The 14,328-nt window shown below is 52.9% G+C and overlaps 1 protein-coding gene across 1 annotated transcript; it reads right to left on the bottom strand.

The window, feature by feature from the left end:
* Positions 1-12,417: 12,417 nt before the first annotated feature.
* LOC119349902 (acetylserotonin O-methyltransferase 1-like) lies at positions 12,418-14,087 on the bottom strand. The gene is made up of 2 exons (XM_037618002.1): positions 13,180-14,087; positions 12,418-13,080 (listed from the first exon to the last, which is right to left on the bottom strand). Exons 1-2 carry the CDS (start codon positions 14,002-14,004, stop codon positions 12,778-12,780), a joined length of 1,128 nt encoding a protein of 375 aa, XP_037473899.1. The 5' UTR covers positions 14,005-14,087; the 3' UTR covers positions 12,418-12,777.
* Positions 14,088-14,328: the final 241 nt, after the last annotated feature.

Here is a 14,328-nt window from a genome sequence, read left to right on the forward strand (position 1 = left end):
TTCCTGTAGCCTTCTGAGTTGCCTCACGCCAACCGACTTCCGGGAGATGACGTCAAAAAAGTTGCATAGGCCAAATAGCATTTCACGGACGTGCGCGTCCATGATCCCACGGATTGCAACTGGAAGTATCTGCGTCATCAGCACGTGACAGTCGTGAGACTTCATCTCGCTGAACTTCTCCTTCGCTGGGTCTAGGCATCTGCTTATCTTCCCCGCGTAATCATAAGGAAGTTTTACTCCTATGAGGCAGGTGAAAAACTGATCGATCTCCTCCTGACTGAGAGTGAAGCACGCGGGAGGGTAGTCATTTCCGCTCTTCTTGGCCTTTTTGCCTTTGCGACGACTTTCCGTGTCCTTCTTCGCCTCATCATCATCATCATTAGCGTGAAGCTCCTCCCTGATGCCCATTGATTTCAAGTCTACCCTTGCTTTTGGCCCATCTTTGGTCCTCTCTGGCATGTTGAGTAGGGTACCAAGCAGACTCTCGCACACATTCTTTGTGATATGCGTGACATCAAGGCTGTGAGGCACACAGTGGATCTTCCAGTACGACAAGTCCCAGAAAACAGACCTCGTTTTTCATACCTTCAGCAGCGGCTCTGGTGCCTTTCGCTTCTTTACCGGCTCTGGCGCCTTTTGCTTCTCTCCCAGCAGTGGGCAATCTTTCCAATTTTTCAACAACTCGTCTATTTCCTCGCCGCGCCTCGTACGCGGGCGTCTTCGGGGTTCGGTTTCACCATCAAACAAATCCTTGTGTTTCCTCCACGGGTCATCGTCACGAAGCCACCTTCGATGTCCCATGAACACGGTTTTCGAAGACTCGGGATCTCTATCTAGTTGGCGATACGTTGTGTCCCATGCACCTAACGCATCCAGAAAATCCGTGGACCACCTGCCCCGCGACATATCCGTAACCAAGATAGTCGTGCACCGTCGTGAGCGGTGCGGCTCTCATAGGGAAATATTCTTTCTCTGCGGCGTCCCACATATTGGCTGGCGTTTTCCACAGCGTGTCTAGCTCCTCTTTCAGCAGCCCTAGATACAGATTGATGTCGTTCCCTGGTTGTTGCGGCCCTTCAATTAGCATACTCATGTGAATGTACTTCCTCTTCATGCACAACCATGGGGAAGGTTGTACATCCACACAAACACATGCCAGGTGCTATGTGTGCTTCTCTGGCTGCCAAACGGATTGACTCCATCGATGCTCGCGCCCAGCATGATGTTCCTTGGATCTGTCCCAAATTCTGGGTGTTCGAAGTTCAACGCTTGCCACTAGCTCCCGTCCCTAGGGTGACTCAGCATCTTGTCTTTTTTATTTATCTCCAGATCATTTGCGTCATCTTCTCGCTTCTTCTCCTCCCTATCCGCGTGCCAACGCAGGAGCTTTGCTACCTTAGGGTCCGCAAAATACCGCTGCAGACGAGGAGTGATCGGAAAGTAGCACACCACTTTTCGAGGAGCTTTCTTCCTCTTCTTGTATCGAGTGACGCCGCACACCGGACATATGGTAGACTCCGTGTGCTCGTCCCGATAAATGATGCAATTGTTCATGCACACATGGTATTTCACGTGCGGTAAATTCAGAGGACACACGATTTTCTTCGCCTCCTCAAAACTGGTCGGGCACTTGTTCCCCTTGGGAAGACGTTCACGCCAAAAATGACATGTTCTCGTCGAAGCATGCGTCAGTCATTTTATGTTTTACCTTCATCTCTAGAGCCATGAGCGTTACTTTCAGGCGGGTATCCTCGGGCGTGCATCCTTCATACAATGGAGTAACCGCGTCTATCTCTAGTTGACCCAGCTTGGCTTTCTCTCGCGTGGCAGCTCTTGCATTATCCGTCTGCTTCAGAAGCAGCTCTTGAACATGAGGGTCCTGCACCCAGCCCATCGATGGTCCATTGTCACCTGCTCTGCCGACATTTTCATCTTCGTGATCATGCCCTTCGTCTGCTCCGGCATCTTCCTCATCATCATGTCCTGCATCTTCTACATGATGACTATGTACAGCATCACCGTCGTGATCATGTCCTGGAGATTCTTCGTCTTCTCGCCCGCCCGAGCCGTGGTGGTTGTCTTGTTGCCCTTCCTCACTTCTTGCCCGGCCCCCATGGACGACTTCATAGACATCTTCATACCTTGCCACCGATAGCCATCCATGAAACCATGCAAGAGCAGTTGGTCCCGCACCTGCCCGGAATCCGGGTCCGCAATAAGGCTCTTCAGCTTGCATCTTCGACACGGACATCTTATCTCCGTCTCGTTCTTTTCAAGCATCTCGGCCTTCGCGGAGCTCAAAAACCTATTCACGATGCCTTTGGTCATCGTGCGGACCATGGTCGCCTGCGGGGTAGAGCAAAACGATATTTTAGAACCAAGAAAAAATTTGGCATGACTTTCCCTAAAAATAGGACCAAAAAGAATGCATAGTGCCAAAATTCTCACCGAAACGGAAATGAATCAAAATTCCGGCAAAATATTGGCAACTATCGCATTTCAAATACCGGTACCTGCAAACACAAACAAATATGCAACACCAGAAACATATGCAACACCACGAACCTACATAGATCTAGCTAGGCCACAAAAAGTGCATGTGCATGTTGTTGGAGAGGGAGAACAACATAAAGATATCTTCCCCCCTACTTACCTATCAAAAAAAAGTAATTTAACCACTTAATTTGGATGAATCTATGGTGCAAATGAGGTCAGGAGGAGGAGGCAGCCGAAACAAGCTTGGAGGAGGAGGTGGAGAGAATGAAGTAGGGAAAGTGAGTGGGTAGGTGGGCTGTCCAAAATATCTTGTTGGTCCCAGGTTACTAATGGCGCCCCACCTGCAAATGCACCATTAGTAACCCTGGTTACTAATGACGCACCTGCTGCTGGTGCGCCATTAGAAGTTTTGCAAAAAAATAAGAAATAAAGTATATATTCTAATGGCGCATCATGGCACAGTGCGCCATTACTAGTTCAAACTAGTAATGTCGCACTAGGCTAGGGTGCGTCATTAGTAGTTTTGCAAAAAAAAGAATAAAAAAACAACAGTAGTGGCGCACTATGTGGCCGGTGCGCCATTACTAGTTAGCACTAGTAATGGTGCACCTTGCCATGATGCGCCATTAGTATGTTTGGAAAAATAAGAAAAAAATTACTAGTGGCGCACCTTTAGTGTCTTCCACACTAATGGCGCACCTGCACATGATGCGCCACTGCTATATAGTAGTGGCGCACCACATGACAGGTGCGCCATTAGTGGCCATTTCATCTATAACCCTTTTCCTAGTAGTATCCCGGTTGGAGCGCTGCTTGGTAGCTTCAATGTCCCATTCCCGGCGTTCTCAGGAGATAGTTGGATCTCCCTCCATCTCTGCAATCACTCTCTTCCACTCCTTCGCACGTTCTGCCCAACACTTTTGATCATCGTAGATCCGTTCCGCCCTCTCGTGCCACCGCACTGCCCTCGTCTCCTGTAGGAACTCGTCTGAAAAAGCGGTCACCGGCAGCAAAAGCTCGGGGCAGGCCTCGTACACGTACGGAAGTGGCAAGCCGGACAGGTCGTGTTGGAGATGAAGGGGCGATGGTTGCGCAACTGTTGCAGACCTAAACATATGGATGAAATAAATAAAATATATATATCAAGATGTGTCAAATGCAAAATCGTATCATATCATATTTACTCCAACCAAATCCAGTACTTGCATCATATTCACATGCTTACTAAAAAACTAAGAACTAAGAACTAAGAACTACAACTACAATCACACATCCTAAATACAATACAATACATATCAAAGAATTGCATAAGCATATCAAAAGAATTGCATAAGCATATCAAAAGATATCGATGCATAACAAAGGTTCATCACATCCAAAAAAACCTATGAGTTCAATCTTTGAATAATCATATATCTAGATTATTATGAACATGAACTAAATAAAATACATATATCAAAAACAAAAACCATGAACTAGGGTTCATCTTGAGGGATTAACCATGTTTACTTCAACAAAATCCACTACTTGCATCATATAAGATCCACATGCATCCTATATCAAAACAAATATTTCCAATATTCATCATATATAAAAAAATTAACACAAAAAATTATGAACTAGGTTCATCTTGAGGGTTCAACATTTGTTCTCCAACTATATCCACTACTTGCATCATAGCATATCAACATGCATCATCATATCACAATATATTCCTCCAACATGCATCATATAAAAAAATTCCTCCAAAAATAATATGAACTAGGGTTCATCTTCACATAATCATACCAACTAGTGACTAGAGTTCGTATCTAACACATTATAACATCGATAATCAACCTAAATCAATCCTAGGGTTCAAAATATTTAAATCTAGTTCAAGAAGGGGGGTGATTTGAATCAAATAATGCGACGAATTGGAAGCTATTTGACTAAAACTAATTGGAGGGATTGAAGGAGCTTACTTTTCTTTCTTCGGGGCCATCTCGATCCGCAAAAATGATGAAGAAACGACGAAGATCTGAGGGGGGGAGTGGAGGAGAAGAGAGAGGGGCGAGAGGAGGAAGAACTCCTCTGTTCTTGGGCAGGTGGTTGGGGGAGAAGGGGAGGGGTAGGGCGGCCGACGGCTTATAACTGCCCGCACACTACCGCCAGGTATCCCGGCGGTAGGATCAGACAGGCTACCGCCATGACCGGCGGCAGTAGGGTGGGACGGAGGCCGTTAACGTTGCTGACGTGGATAAGTTCCCTACCGCCGCAGTGTCTGGCGGTAGCCTAGGTAATCCTACCGTCGGGCGTCCTGGCGGTAGCAAAAAGGGTCAAATGTCGATTTTTTTTTCAAAGTGGGGTCAAATCCCGATTTTGTTTGACAAAAGGGTCAAAACACGAAAATCGGCCCCACGACCGGGGTAGCTCATATCATTGGCGTGAGCTCATATCATTGGCGTGTCAGTATGATCCTCTTGTCGGATACTACGGCTTTACCGCGTACGTACTCCTACCGTTGAGAGCTGGCTGGTTGCGGACCCTCTGGAACGAACAGGTCGACAGGTCCCTCTCCCTTGGTAGTAGGCCCGAATTATAGGCACGTGCCGTTGTTGGTCTAGTCCCGGCCACACCGTCAATGTATCAGTTAGCGTGATCGCGTCGCGTCGGAATAAGTTTTTCCAGGCTCCGTTCGCGGCTAGATGAGGCTTTTGCCTTCGTCTAGGAGCCAGCAGGGTGGGGATCCCCGGATCTCGTTGAGGTCGCGGGCTATAGTGACTGGAGGTTCATCAGCACTAGCCGTTTGGGTCCTCAGATGGGCGTTGGATGCAGGGAGACTGTTGAGTAACGTGATTGTATTTGGACACATAGGTTAGACTAGGAAATATTCTTGCTTTCCTTGTACTCCAAGTAGATCATGTACTCATATATATGTGCCCACGAGGCTCAAGCAATACATTGAACTATTCCACCAACCCTCTCTCTCCCTTCAACATGGTATCTATTGCAAGTCGATCCTAAACCCTAGCCACCGCTGCTTCCGCACCTGCGCGCCGCCCCCGGGGCTGTCAGCCTCCATGACCGCCGCTGGGGGCTGCGCCGCCCGTACCTAGGGTTCGTCCACCGGTCGTGTTGACCGGCTGCCCTAGAGAGTGTTTTCCCTGAGCCCTTGCTCCAGATTTTTTCGCTCTCTCGCCGGTCGTTTTGATCGGCGTTTTTCTTTTTGGTTTTCTGATCTATGCTTGATCGGTTTGCGTCGCTCGCCGCCGCCGTCGACACCGAGCGCCTCTACTTTGACCCCGACGCTACCAGCCGGCCTCTCCTCCGACCCGGCAGCCACGCGTGTCGAGGCGGCCCGTCAGGGCCAGCCGTCGTCCGCGCGTCGGTCCGCCCGTCACCGCCCTGCTCCGACCGGGACACCTGCATCGCCCCGACCCAGCGGCCACGCGCCATGTGATGGCCAATCATAATCGTCGCTCGCGTGCCGGCCCCCCATCGATCCAGATCACCCGCCTCCGCCGCGTCTTCACGGCGGCCCGATGGTCTACCTCGCCGGCCTCGTCCTCGGTTACGTCGGGACGGCTGCGTCAGGCTTGTCGGCTGCCTCAACTCGGGCGCCGCTGCTCCGTTGGTCGCTCTGGCCTCACTGCCCGGGCGCCCATGTTGCTTTGGCAGCCCGGGTGACGTTGCTGACAAGTTCGTCCGCACGACGTCTCACGCCGGCTGTCGTCGCCGACTTCATCTCGGACCCCGCCGCCACCACACCTCCACCGAGCGGCGTCCCGACCTCGCGTGTGATCGGCTTGATCACCCGCTCGCCGCGGCGATCCGCCTCATCTACGCCGCGCAACCGACCTGGCCCGTCGGTTACGCGCGCCTCCGCAGGTCCCGTGAAGATCGTCCCCGAGTTCAGCGCGCCTCTCTACCGATCGAGCATTGGGCTGCCACCGTGTCGCCCTGTCAGGCTGCAACGCCGCCGCCCCGTGGTTCTCCTCGCGGCTGCATCGACCCGTGCATCACCGCTGCGTCGCCCCTTCGGGCTGTAGTGTCGCGATACGTGGTCCCCACCACCGCCCCGAGGCCATCCCCGCGGCTGCACCGACTCGCGAACCGCCATTGCGTCGCCCCTTCGGGCCGCAACATTGCGGACCGCGGTCCCCGCTGCCGCCCCGAGGTCTTCCCACTGTCGCCCCGACCCTCCTGCCGCCGCTACGTCACCCCTTCGGGTTGTAGCGCCGCGGCCCGCGATCCACTCTGTCGTCACCGCGCGTCGACCTCGTATGGTATGCGCCACGCCGTCTCCCTTGGCGCGGAAACGCCACCGTCCGCGCCGGTCTTCGTCACGCTGTCAGGGTTCTTCGCCTACTTCGAGCACCGCCGCCGCACTCCTAACCTAGCTGTCGCCGCTGCCGTTAGGCCGCCGCCGCCGTCAGGCCTCCGCCGCCGCTACCTTCGTAGCCGCCGCGCCGCCCGTCCACCCCCTTCGGTCTTCGTCCAAGCACCAGCCCGTCGCCAGCGTCACCGTCATCTAACCCGACCACTTTGTCTACTTCGACCATCGTTGGTGACATCGGCCCCGCGCCGATGGGCACCGCAATCATCGTCGAGTTTTTCTCTGCTGGCCCTCCGACTTCTCCGACATGGCATACAGCTCGTGCAGGTCCCTCGTCTACGCATGCCCGGTGCTGGCAACACCGATGCGTGCCTTCATCCACGACGTGTCCCCGGGCCTGGCAAGCCTGGTCGGCGCTTCGTCAACTTCGTCTTCGTCCGTCTACGCATGCCCGGTGCTGGCAACACCGGTGCTGGCAACACCGGTGCGTGCCTTCATCCATGATGTGTCCCCGGGCTTGGCAAACCCGCCGCGACGCGTCGTCAACACCATCATCCTTCCGGCGCACCACTACCTCGTCACCACTGCGCCCATGACTAACTCGGCGCCCTCTTGCGCCCGCGGCTCCACGGCGACTTCCTCGACACCGGGCCTGGCAAGCCTGGTCGATGCACCCCGACTCGACATCGACCACGGCATTCTCCGAACAGCTACCTCGACCATGGCTCCACCACCCACGCTCTTGGCTACATCGACAAACGGCACAAAGGGCTACCGCCTGCTTGAGCAACCTCGTTGGTTTCCACTCCAGCCAAGACTCCGTGATGCGTCGACCGTTACGACTGTGGGGGGGGGGGGGTGTCCGTCGGCTTGGCTTTGGATTCTTCTCCAGTCTCACCGTCTGCGTCGCTACCGTTGTGACTGCAGGGGGATGTTGAGTAACGTGATTGTATTAGGAAACATAGGTTAGACTAGGAAATATTCTGGATTGCCTTGTACTCCAAGTAGATCATCTACTCCTATATATATGCCCACGAGGCTCAACCAATACATTGAACTATTCCACCAACCCTCTCTCTCCCTTCAACAGAGACGAAGACCCTTCTTCTTCCTTGTCGGTATGATTTGTTGCGGCTGTTCTTCTCCTTCCTCTGCGCTGATGCTGGAGGGAGATTCTGCTTTGCCCGGGTGGATGGCCCGGCCGCGGTGCTGGACCGGTCGGATGACTCGAATTCTCTTCCATCAGGAAGGGACATTTTTCGCGGTACTCAAAGCCAAAGCTGGCGACGGCTGTTGCAGGTGTGTTGGATTGATGCCCATGCCCTCTCAGCGCTGGTGTCAAGAAAGGAGAAAGTAGCGTGGCGGCAATTGTACCGTGGTCGAAGATGATGACCTGCTTGCGCCTGGTTGCGGATCCTTCTGCTTGAGGGGTCTTCTCTCAAGATTCAGGGATGATGTCAAAAGGCTCCACAGCTCTTCTTGTGTTATGTTTGGCTTAGGGTACTCTAATTGTTCATCGTCCTTTGTGTTTACGTTTCAGTGTGCTTGTAAGGATCAACTACTTTGTACTGTTTCGTGATTTGAATGAAAAAATTCTCAAAAAAAAAACAAATGCACCGTGGCCAGATCTATTTGCCGACTATAGACTACTTTTGGTTTCTTCTCGTAAGGACTACTTTTGCGAAACCCAATACTACAACACATACGTTCACAAATACGCGCACGTAAGGAATAATAATATGCTAAAACAGCGCTAGTAGTATGGCCTTTGCATGCTTGGTGCTGCTGCATGTGGGCTGTGGAGGTTTTTGAGCCTACTGTCTGCATGCATCTCGATAATAATAATCCAATTCAATCCAATCCAATCCAATCCAATCCTATGGTCTTTGCATGCTTGATACAGTGCCTACCAATCCAATCCGACTGGTCAAACTTTGCGTGCGCCGTAGTGGTTGGCTATGCTGGCATGAATAATAATAATGATCCTTTACTTCCTTTCTCTCTCTGTGCACGGTGCAGTTTAGGATAGTCGTAATGAAAGTATCATAAGCGGTATTATGCATGTCAAATAGACCTTTTGGATCATGTGGCAGAGAATTAAATGAGAAAAGAAAGGATGTGGTATCATATTATGATACCATATCATATTAAATATAGTACTACTTTGTGTCATGCATGTCAATTAATGAGGCAAACTAAGATACTAGGTTACGATACTATGCATTACGGAAATAGTATCATACACGAGTATCATATGCATGATACTAGTATATGATACTCTCCATTACGACCTGTCTTACTACTGTAGCGTCCTGTGGGTCACGAGGAGCAGACCGCGTGTTCCACGAAAAAAAAACGATACGGGCCCTCGTGGAACACGGTGCCCTGTCTACCTCCGTACCAAAAGATAAATTTTTTACTGTTTTATTACAAAGATTTATTTTAAATATATATAAAATGTTAGTGTAAAATTAGTATTATGAGAGGGTGTGTTTCAATAGTAAACCAACGATACTGATTTTCCACTATAGGAATTAAGTTTTAGTTGCTTTATTTATTCGGTCCAACTTGTATAGTTTAACGTAGATAGATAAGAAAGGAATAAATTGTGAAAACCATCAAGACTCTGGCTCTAATCCCATGTTAAGCTTCATTCTCTAGGCAATTATTGCAATAATAGACCGATCTGACGGAAAGAGCTAAGCAACCGAGTTAATTATACAATTAGTTAGTTTAATAGTAACACTTAACTGGCAGTAGGTGTTACATTGCAGCCAGCGAGAGCGAGAGCCTTCCCCCTTCCCCGCCATGCGCTGCTCCGGCGCTGGCGTCCACCGCGCCTCTGCGCCCCCGGGCCGTGCCACTCCGGCCATCCCAGCCACCCAGGCTCCCGGCCGTGCCACTAAGGCCGTCCCGGCCACCCAGATCTGTTCCCCCGCCCCCCGCTGCTTCCTCGCGCGACCAGGGCTGCCAGCCCCAGATTCGTCTCCTCCCAGGTCAGGCCGGCGGGGGAGAGGCCGGTGGTCTCTGGGCTGGGGCTTTTGGAGGGCTTGGCTGAGTCGGACCCGCAGCCGGCGGTGGACTCCGCGCCTCGCCTGGAGGCTCCTGCTGCGGGCTGGGAGCGGCCTTCTCCCACCAAGAAGGAGCTCTGGCGCCTCCGTCATGGACAGGGCGGCCAGGGCGGAGATGTTGCGGCTGGGAGGCACGTGCCTTCGCCGCCGCCGGCGGAGATGATCCCGGAGATGCGAGACAAGTGCTTCAGGTGCCTCGAGAAGGGCCACTTCCGGTGGGACTGCACCAACTAGGATGTCTATATCAGGTGCGGTTGGCCGGGTCATGGCTCCCGCGATTGCAAGAGGCCGCGGAGCCCCTCTTCGGCTGATGAGCTCCGACGCGAGGCGATCGCCAAGGTGGCACGCCACTCGTCTCCCCGGGTCAGTCCAGACCGCACGACGCCTCATGCGGCCTTCCCACCCCCACCGCCTCCGCCGCTGCACCCCCCCTCGCTTTGTGCTGCCGCCGAGGCGGCCTGGCCGCGTCTTGCACCCCCGCGGCTCTAGGTCGCGCTGGATGCGGGGGAAGGTGCGTATGAGCTTTGTGTGGTGCGGCGCTCGCAGTCCATGGAGGACTTGGAGCGCCGGCTACGCTTCGCCATGGTCGCCTACATGGGTGGTGCCCGGAGACGCCTCTCGCCGCAGCGGGTGCTGGAGATCTTGGCGGGGTGGCTCGACATCTCGGCGGATCATGTCTCGGTGCACTCTTACCGGTCGGAGGATTTTCTGGTCGTTTTTGCGTCGGCTGAGCTTCGGAACAGGGTGGCGTCGTACCCGGCGGTGTAGTGGGAGGGCGATAGGCTGTTCTTCAGGCCATGGAACCGGCAGTCGCAGGCAGTCTTCTCGACCATGGGCTTCAAGGTCTGGATTGTCATGGAGGGGATACCACCACACGCTTGGGATCGGAAGACGGCAGAGGAGTTGTTGGGGACGGCGTGCAAGGTGGACTCGGTTGCGCCGGAGTCAAGTTCAAGAGCTGATCTTTCTGCGTTCAGGCTCACTGCATGGACTGCAAACCCGGAGGAGATACCTTCGCTGCGCTGGCTGGCCATCTCGGAGCCAAGCTCGGAGATCCTACCACCATTGTTGCAGTACAAGATCCTCATCCATATCGACGCAGTGGCGAACTTCCGTGAAGCAGGGGAGCCGTGGTTCGTGGGAAGTTCATCCGACAATGGGCAGAGTGGCTTGCTAGACTCTCCAGACGGTTTCCATAATGGAGGTGGTGGTCAGAGGCCACAATGGCGAGTTTGGCAGTTCGGTGTCAGAGATGTGCGCGGCGGTGAGCAGGGCTAGGCTTCCGGCGGTGGCGGTGGCGGCCATGGCGCGGCAGGGAGGGCAAACGAGGGGCTGGATTGGCGCCTACCTCCCATGCCCCCGCCCCGAACGTTCTGCATGTGGGGCCACCAGAACGCCTTCTGGATAGGGTTGCCGTCAGGGTGTCTGCTTTTGACCGCCTTTTGGGTCAGCAGGCACATGGAGAGGGGAGCGGGACGGTTCTAGAGCCAAATTCGAACCTGACTGGCGCGGACAAGTGGCTGGGACGGACGGGCGCACTTTGACGGCGGGACCCCGGACGGAGGAGACGGAGCAGCATCCAATGGAAATGGTCATTGTGCCGTTGGGGCAGGGACGGCGCCTGAGCTTGTCATCGGATCGGGCGGTCGAAGTGGTGGTTGGCGCGCGCAGCCCGAGTGATTCCCGCAGTGCCCCACGGGCGAATGATGACATGGACATGGTGGTTCTCGCGGATCTAGGGAGACTGAACCCCCCGGTGCGGGAAAGGCTGAACCCGCCAGCTGGCGTGACTGCAGGCTCCGTGTCGGGGGATGGGATACCGGACGGGTCCCAGGAGGTGGGGCTGGCTGAGGATCCCAATGCAATTGGGGCGGTGTGCAACACGGCGGGCCCCGTGCTCGGATCGAATGCAGAGATGGCTACTGGTGGGTTGGGTGAAGGAAATCGTGTGGTATTGACTACTGGTGGGGCCGGTTATCGAATGCAGAGATGGCTACTGGAGGGTTGGGTGAAAAGAAAGTTAGTTTAACAGTAACTGTGATGCCAAGACAAATCATTGGGGTCAAAATTACCGAAATATTTATTTACTCCGGTTGTACACGGGTCCGCTTGTACACGCGCATGAGCTGCCACGGAGCCACACTGTGGCCGGCCTACTGGGGAGCCCGAGTCAGCGAGGCTGCTTGAGAACCAAGCTGCATGTCCTCGTGTTTGGAGAGGCGAACGACGAGTTCGCTAGAGACTTCGTCGGAGAAGGGGCGGTGGTCAAAGGGATGTGAGAGAGGTGATTTTTTTTATTGGGCTGTAAGGTGGGTCCTTATCCACATCAGCTGGGTATTAATTCGTGGCCAACACGTTGAAAAATCCACTGAATAGTCATCACATTTTATCATGCAATCAGAAAGCCGTGGTGTTCACAACATTTTGGACAAGTGGGATAGTTATTTCATGCTAACAACTCATTGAGACCGGACTATGTACTTGCAGAGTAAAGACTCTATAGCTACGACAAATAATTTGGATCAGCGGGAGTAGAACAAATACACGTGTAAATGTTTGGTAACTGCAGAAGAAATGTTAATGTATGTAAAGAAAAGAACAATTTATGTAGATTACATAGGTGCGGTACAATGGGCGGAAAAAATGAAATAAACTAAAGAGAAGCAAATTTGAAAATCTATAAACAAAAAGTAAAACTTAAATGCAATAATACAGGTGACATTTATTACAAATCAAATGACGAGCAGAATAAATACTCCTTCCTTTCCAGTTTATAAGTCTTCCACGTGTATCTTGGCTGCTAATTTACCAAGTTGATTACACGTGCAAGACTAATAAACACGTAAGGACGGAAGGAGATAGTATCTCCGAAGTGGAAGTATATAAGAACATTTAAGGGTATACTTCGATAATTGATCGAATCCCATTGGTTGGAGTGATCTTGTAGTCGCTGAACCCGGCTTCGGAGAAAATCAAGCTCCACTCGTTTTCCTCTCGCTCCATTCCATCGGAGCCCATCATGTAGATATCTAACAAAACCTGCGCCTCTTTGGAATCGTTGGGCTGAGTCACCGGATATCCCACCACCATGTCGATAATTATCACCTTTCCTCCGGCTTCTTTCGCTGGGATCGCTTCCTTGCACCGGCGCATTATCTTGACGCAATCTTCGTGTTTCCAGTCATGCAAAATCCACTGGAACCAAACATATTATTATATCCCATTAGCATATATAGTAGACCAGCAGAAAAAAGAAGAACATATCCAAAAATAAAAATAAAAATAAAAAATTACCTTGAGTAGAACAGCATCCGCAGGTGGGACATACTCGAACATATTTCCGGCGACGAAGGTCAAAATGTCGCTGGCGGGAGCCGCGGCGACAACGTGTGCGAGGTCCAGAACGGTGCACTTGAGGTGCGGGAACGCTCTCGCCACGGCCGACGCGGTAGCGCCATGGTTGCCGCCGATGTCCACCAGCGAGCTTTTCACTTCCCCGAACGCTCCGCCGTGCTCTTTCAACAGGACCTTCATGGCGATGCGGCTGTCCGCGGCCATGCCGTCGTTGAACAAGCCGCCTTCGACCTTGGTGGTGTCCCAGAACGTGCAGCCGTTGGCCAGCTGGACGAGCGACTGCGACTGTGCCGACTCTCCCTCTTGGCCTTGGGTAAACCACTCTGGCATTTTGAGGAGAGAGGTCCAGCATAACGTGTTGACGATGGTGCCCACCATCGGGGACAGGTTGTGCGGTGATCTCTCGACAAGGAGCCGGGAGACCCGCGTGAGCTTGTAATACGCAGCGCCATCACCGGCGTGGTCGTTGCTGCCTTTGCCTTGGACAATGGAGAATACCCCGGTGGTGGTGAGCACCCGCATGACCCGCCGGAGGTTGGAGCGCTTCGTGGGGTGGATCCCGGTGTCGGAGGCCAGCTCGGACAAGGTGGCGGCGCCGCCCCGGCGGTGGATGGTGTCGGGGATGCGCAGGTCCGTGGCGGCCTTGAGCGCCAGTGACTTGACGAAGGCGAGGCCGTGGTGGTAGAGCTCCAGCTGAGCTTGAAGTAACTCGTCGCTGCTCATGGCGAGGTCTTGGTCTCGTTCGATGTGCTGCGCGGCCGGCATGGTGTATGTGTATGATCGATCGAGTGTGGTATGCTAGCTGCTACCTGCTTCTTGCTTCTTCCTTACGTAGAGAAAACGTAGTACCTTCTTATAGATGCATGCGCATGGTATCCTAGTAGCTAGTTTCCTTTTGCGGGTTTTTTTTTAGGGAAGCTTCCTTTTGCGGGTTGGTTTGAGGTTACTACTTCTAGTTGTAGCCTCCTGTGTGGACGTAGTTTCCCACCCCTACGACTCGATCGTGTGCACGATCTCGGTCCCCACCGACGAATGCATGTTCAAGACACCCACCCCTTGATGCATGTTCAAGACAATAGCATTTCTCAA

The sequence above is a fragment of the Triticum dicoccoides genome, chromosome 1B (assembly GCF_002162155.2).
Source record: "Triticum dicoccoides isolate Atlit2015 ecotype Zavitan chromosome 1B, WEW_v2.0, whole genome shotgun sequence".
Classification (NCBI taxonomy): domain Eukaryota; kingdom Viridiplantae; phylum Streptophyta; class Magnoliopsida; order Poales; family Poaceae; genus Triticum; species Triticum dicoccoides.

Bases quoted from the DNA above. Each gene is read 5' to 3' on its own strand.
- LOC119349902 (XM_037618002.1), bottom strand. From the start codon at position 14,004: ATGCCGGCCGCGCAGCACATCGAACGAGACCAAGACCTCGCCATGAGC. The intron at 13,081-13,179 runs GTAATTTTTTAT...GTTTGGTTCCAG, and splicing joins CGGATGCTGTTCTACTCAAG to TGGATTTTGCATGACTGGAA.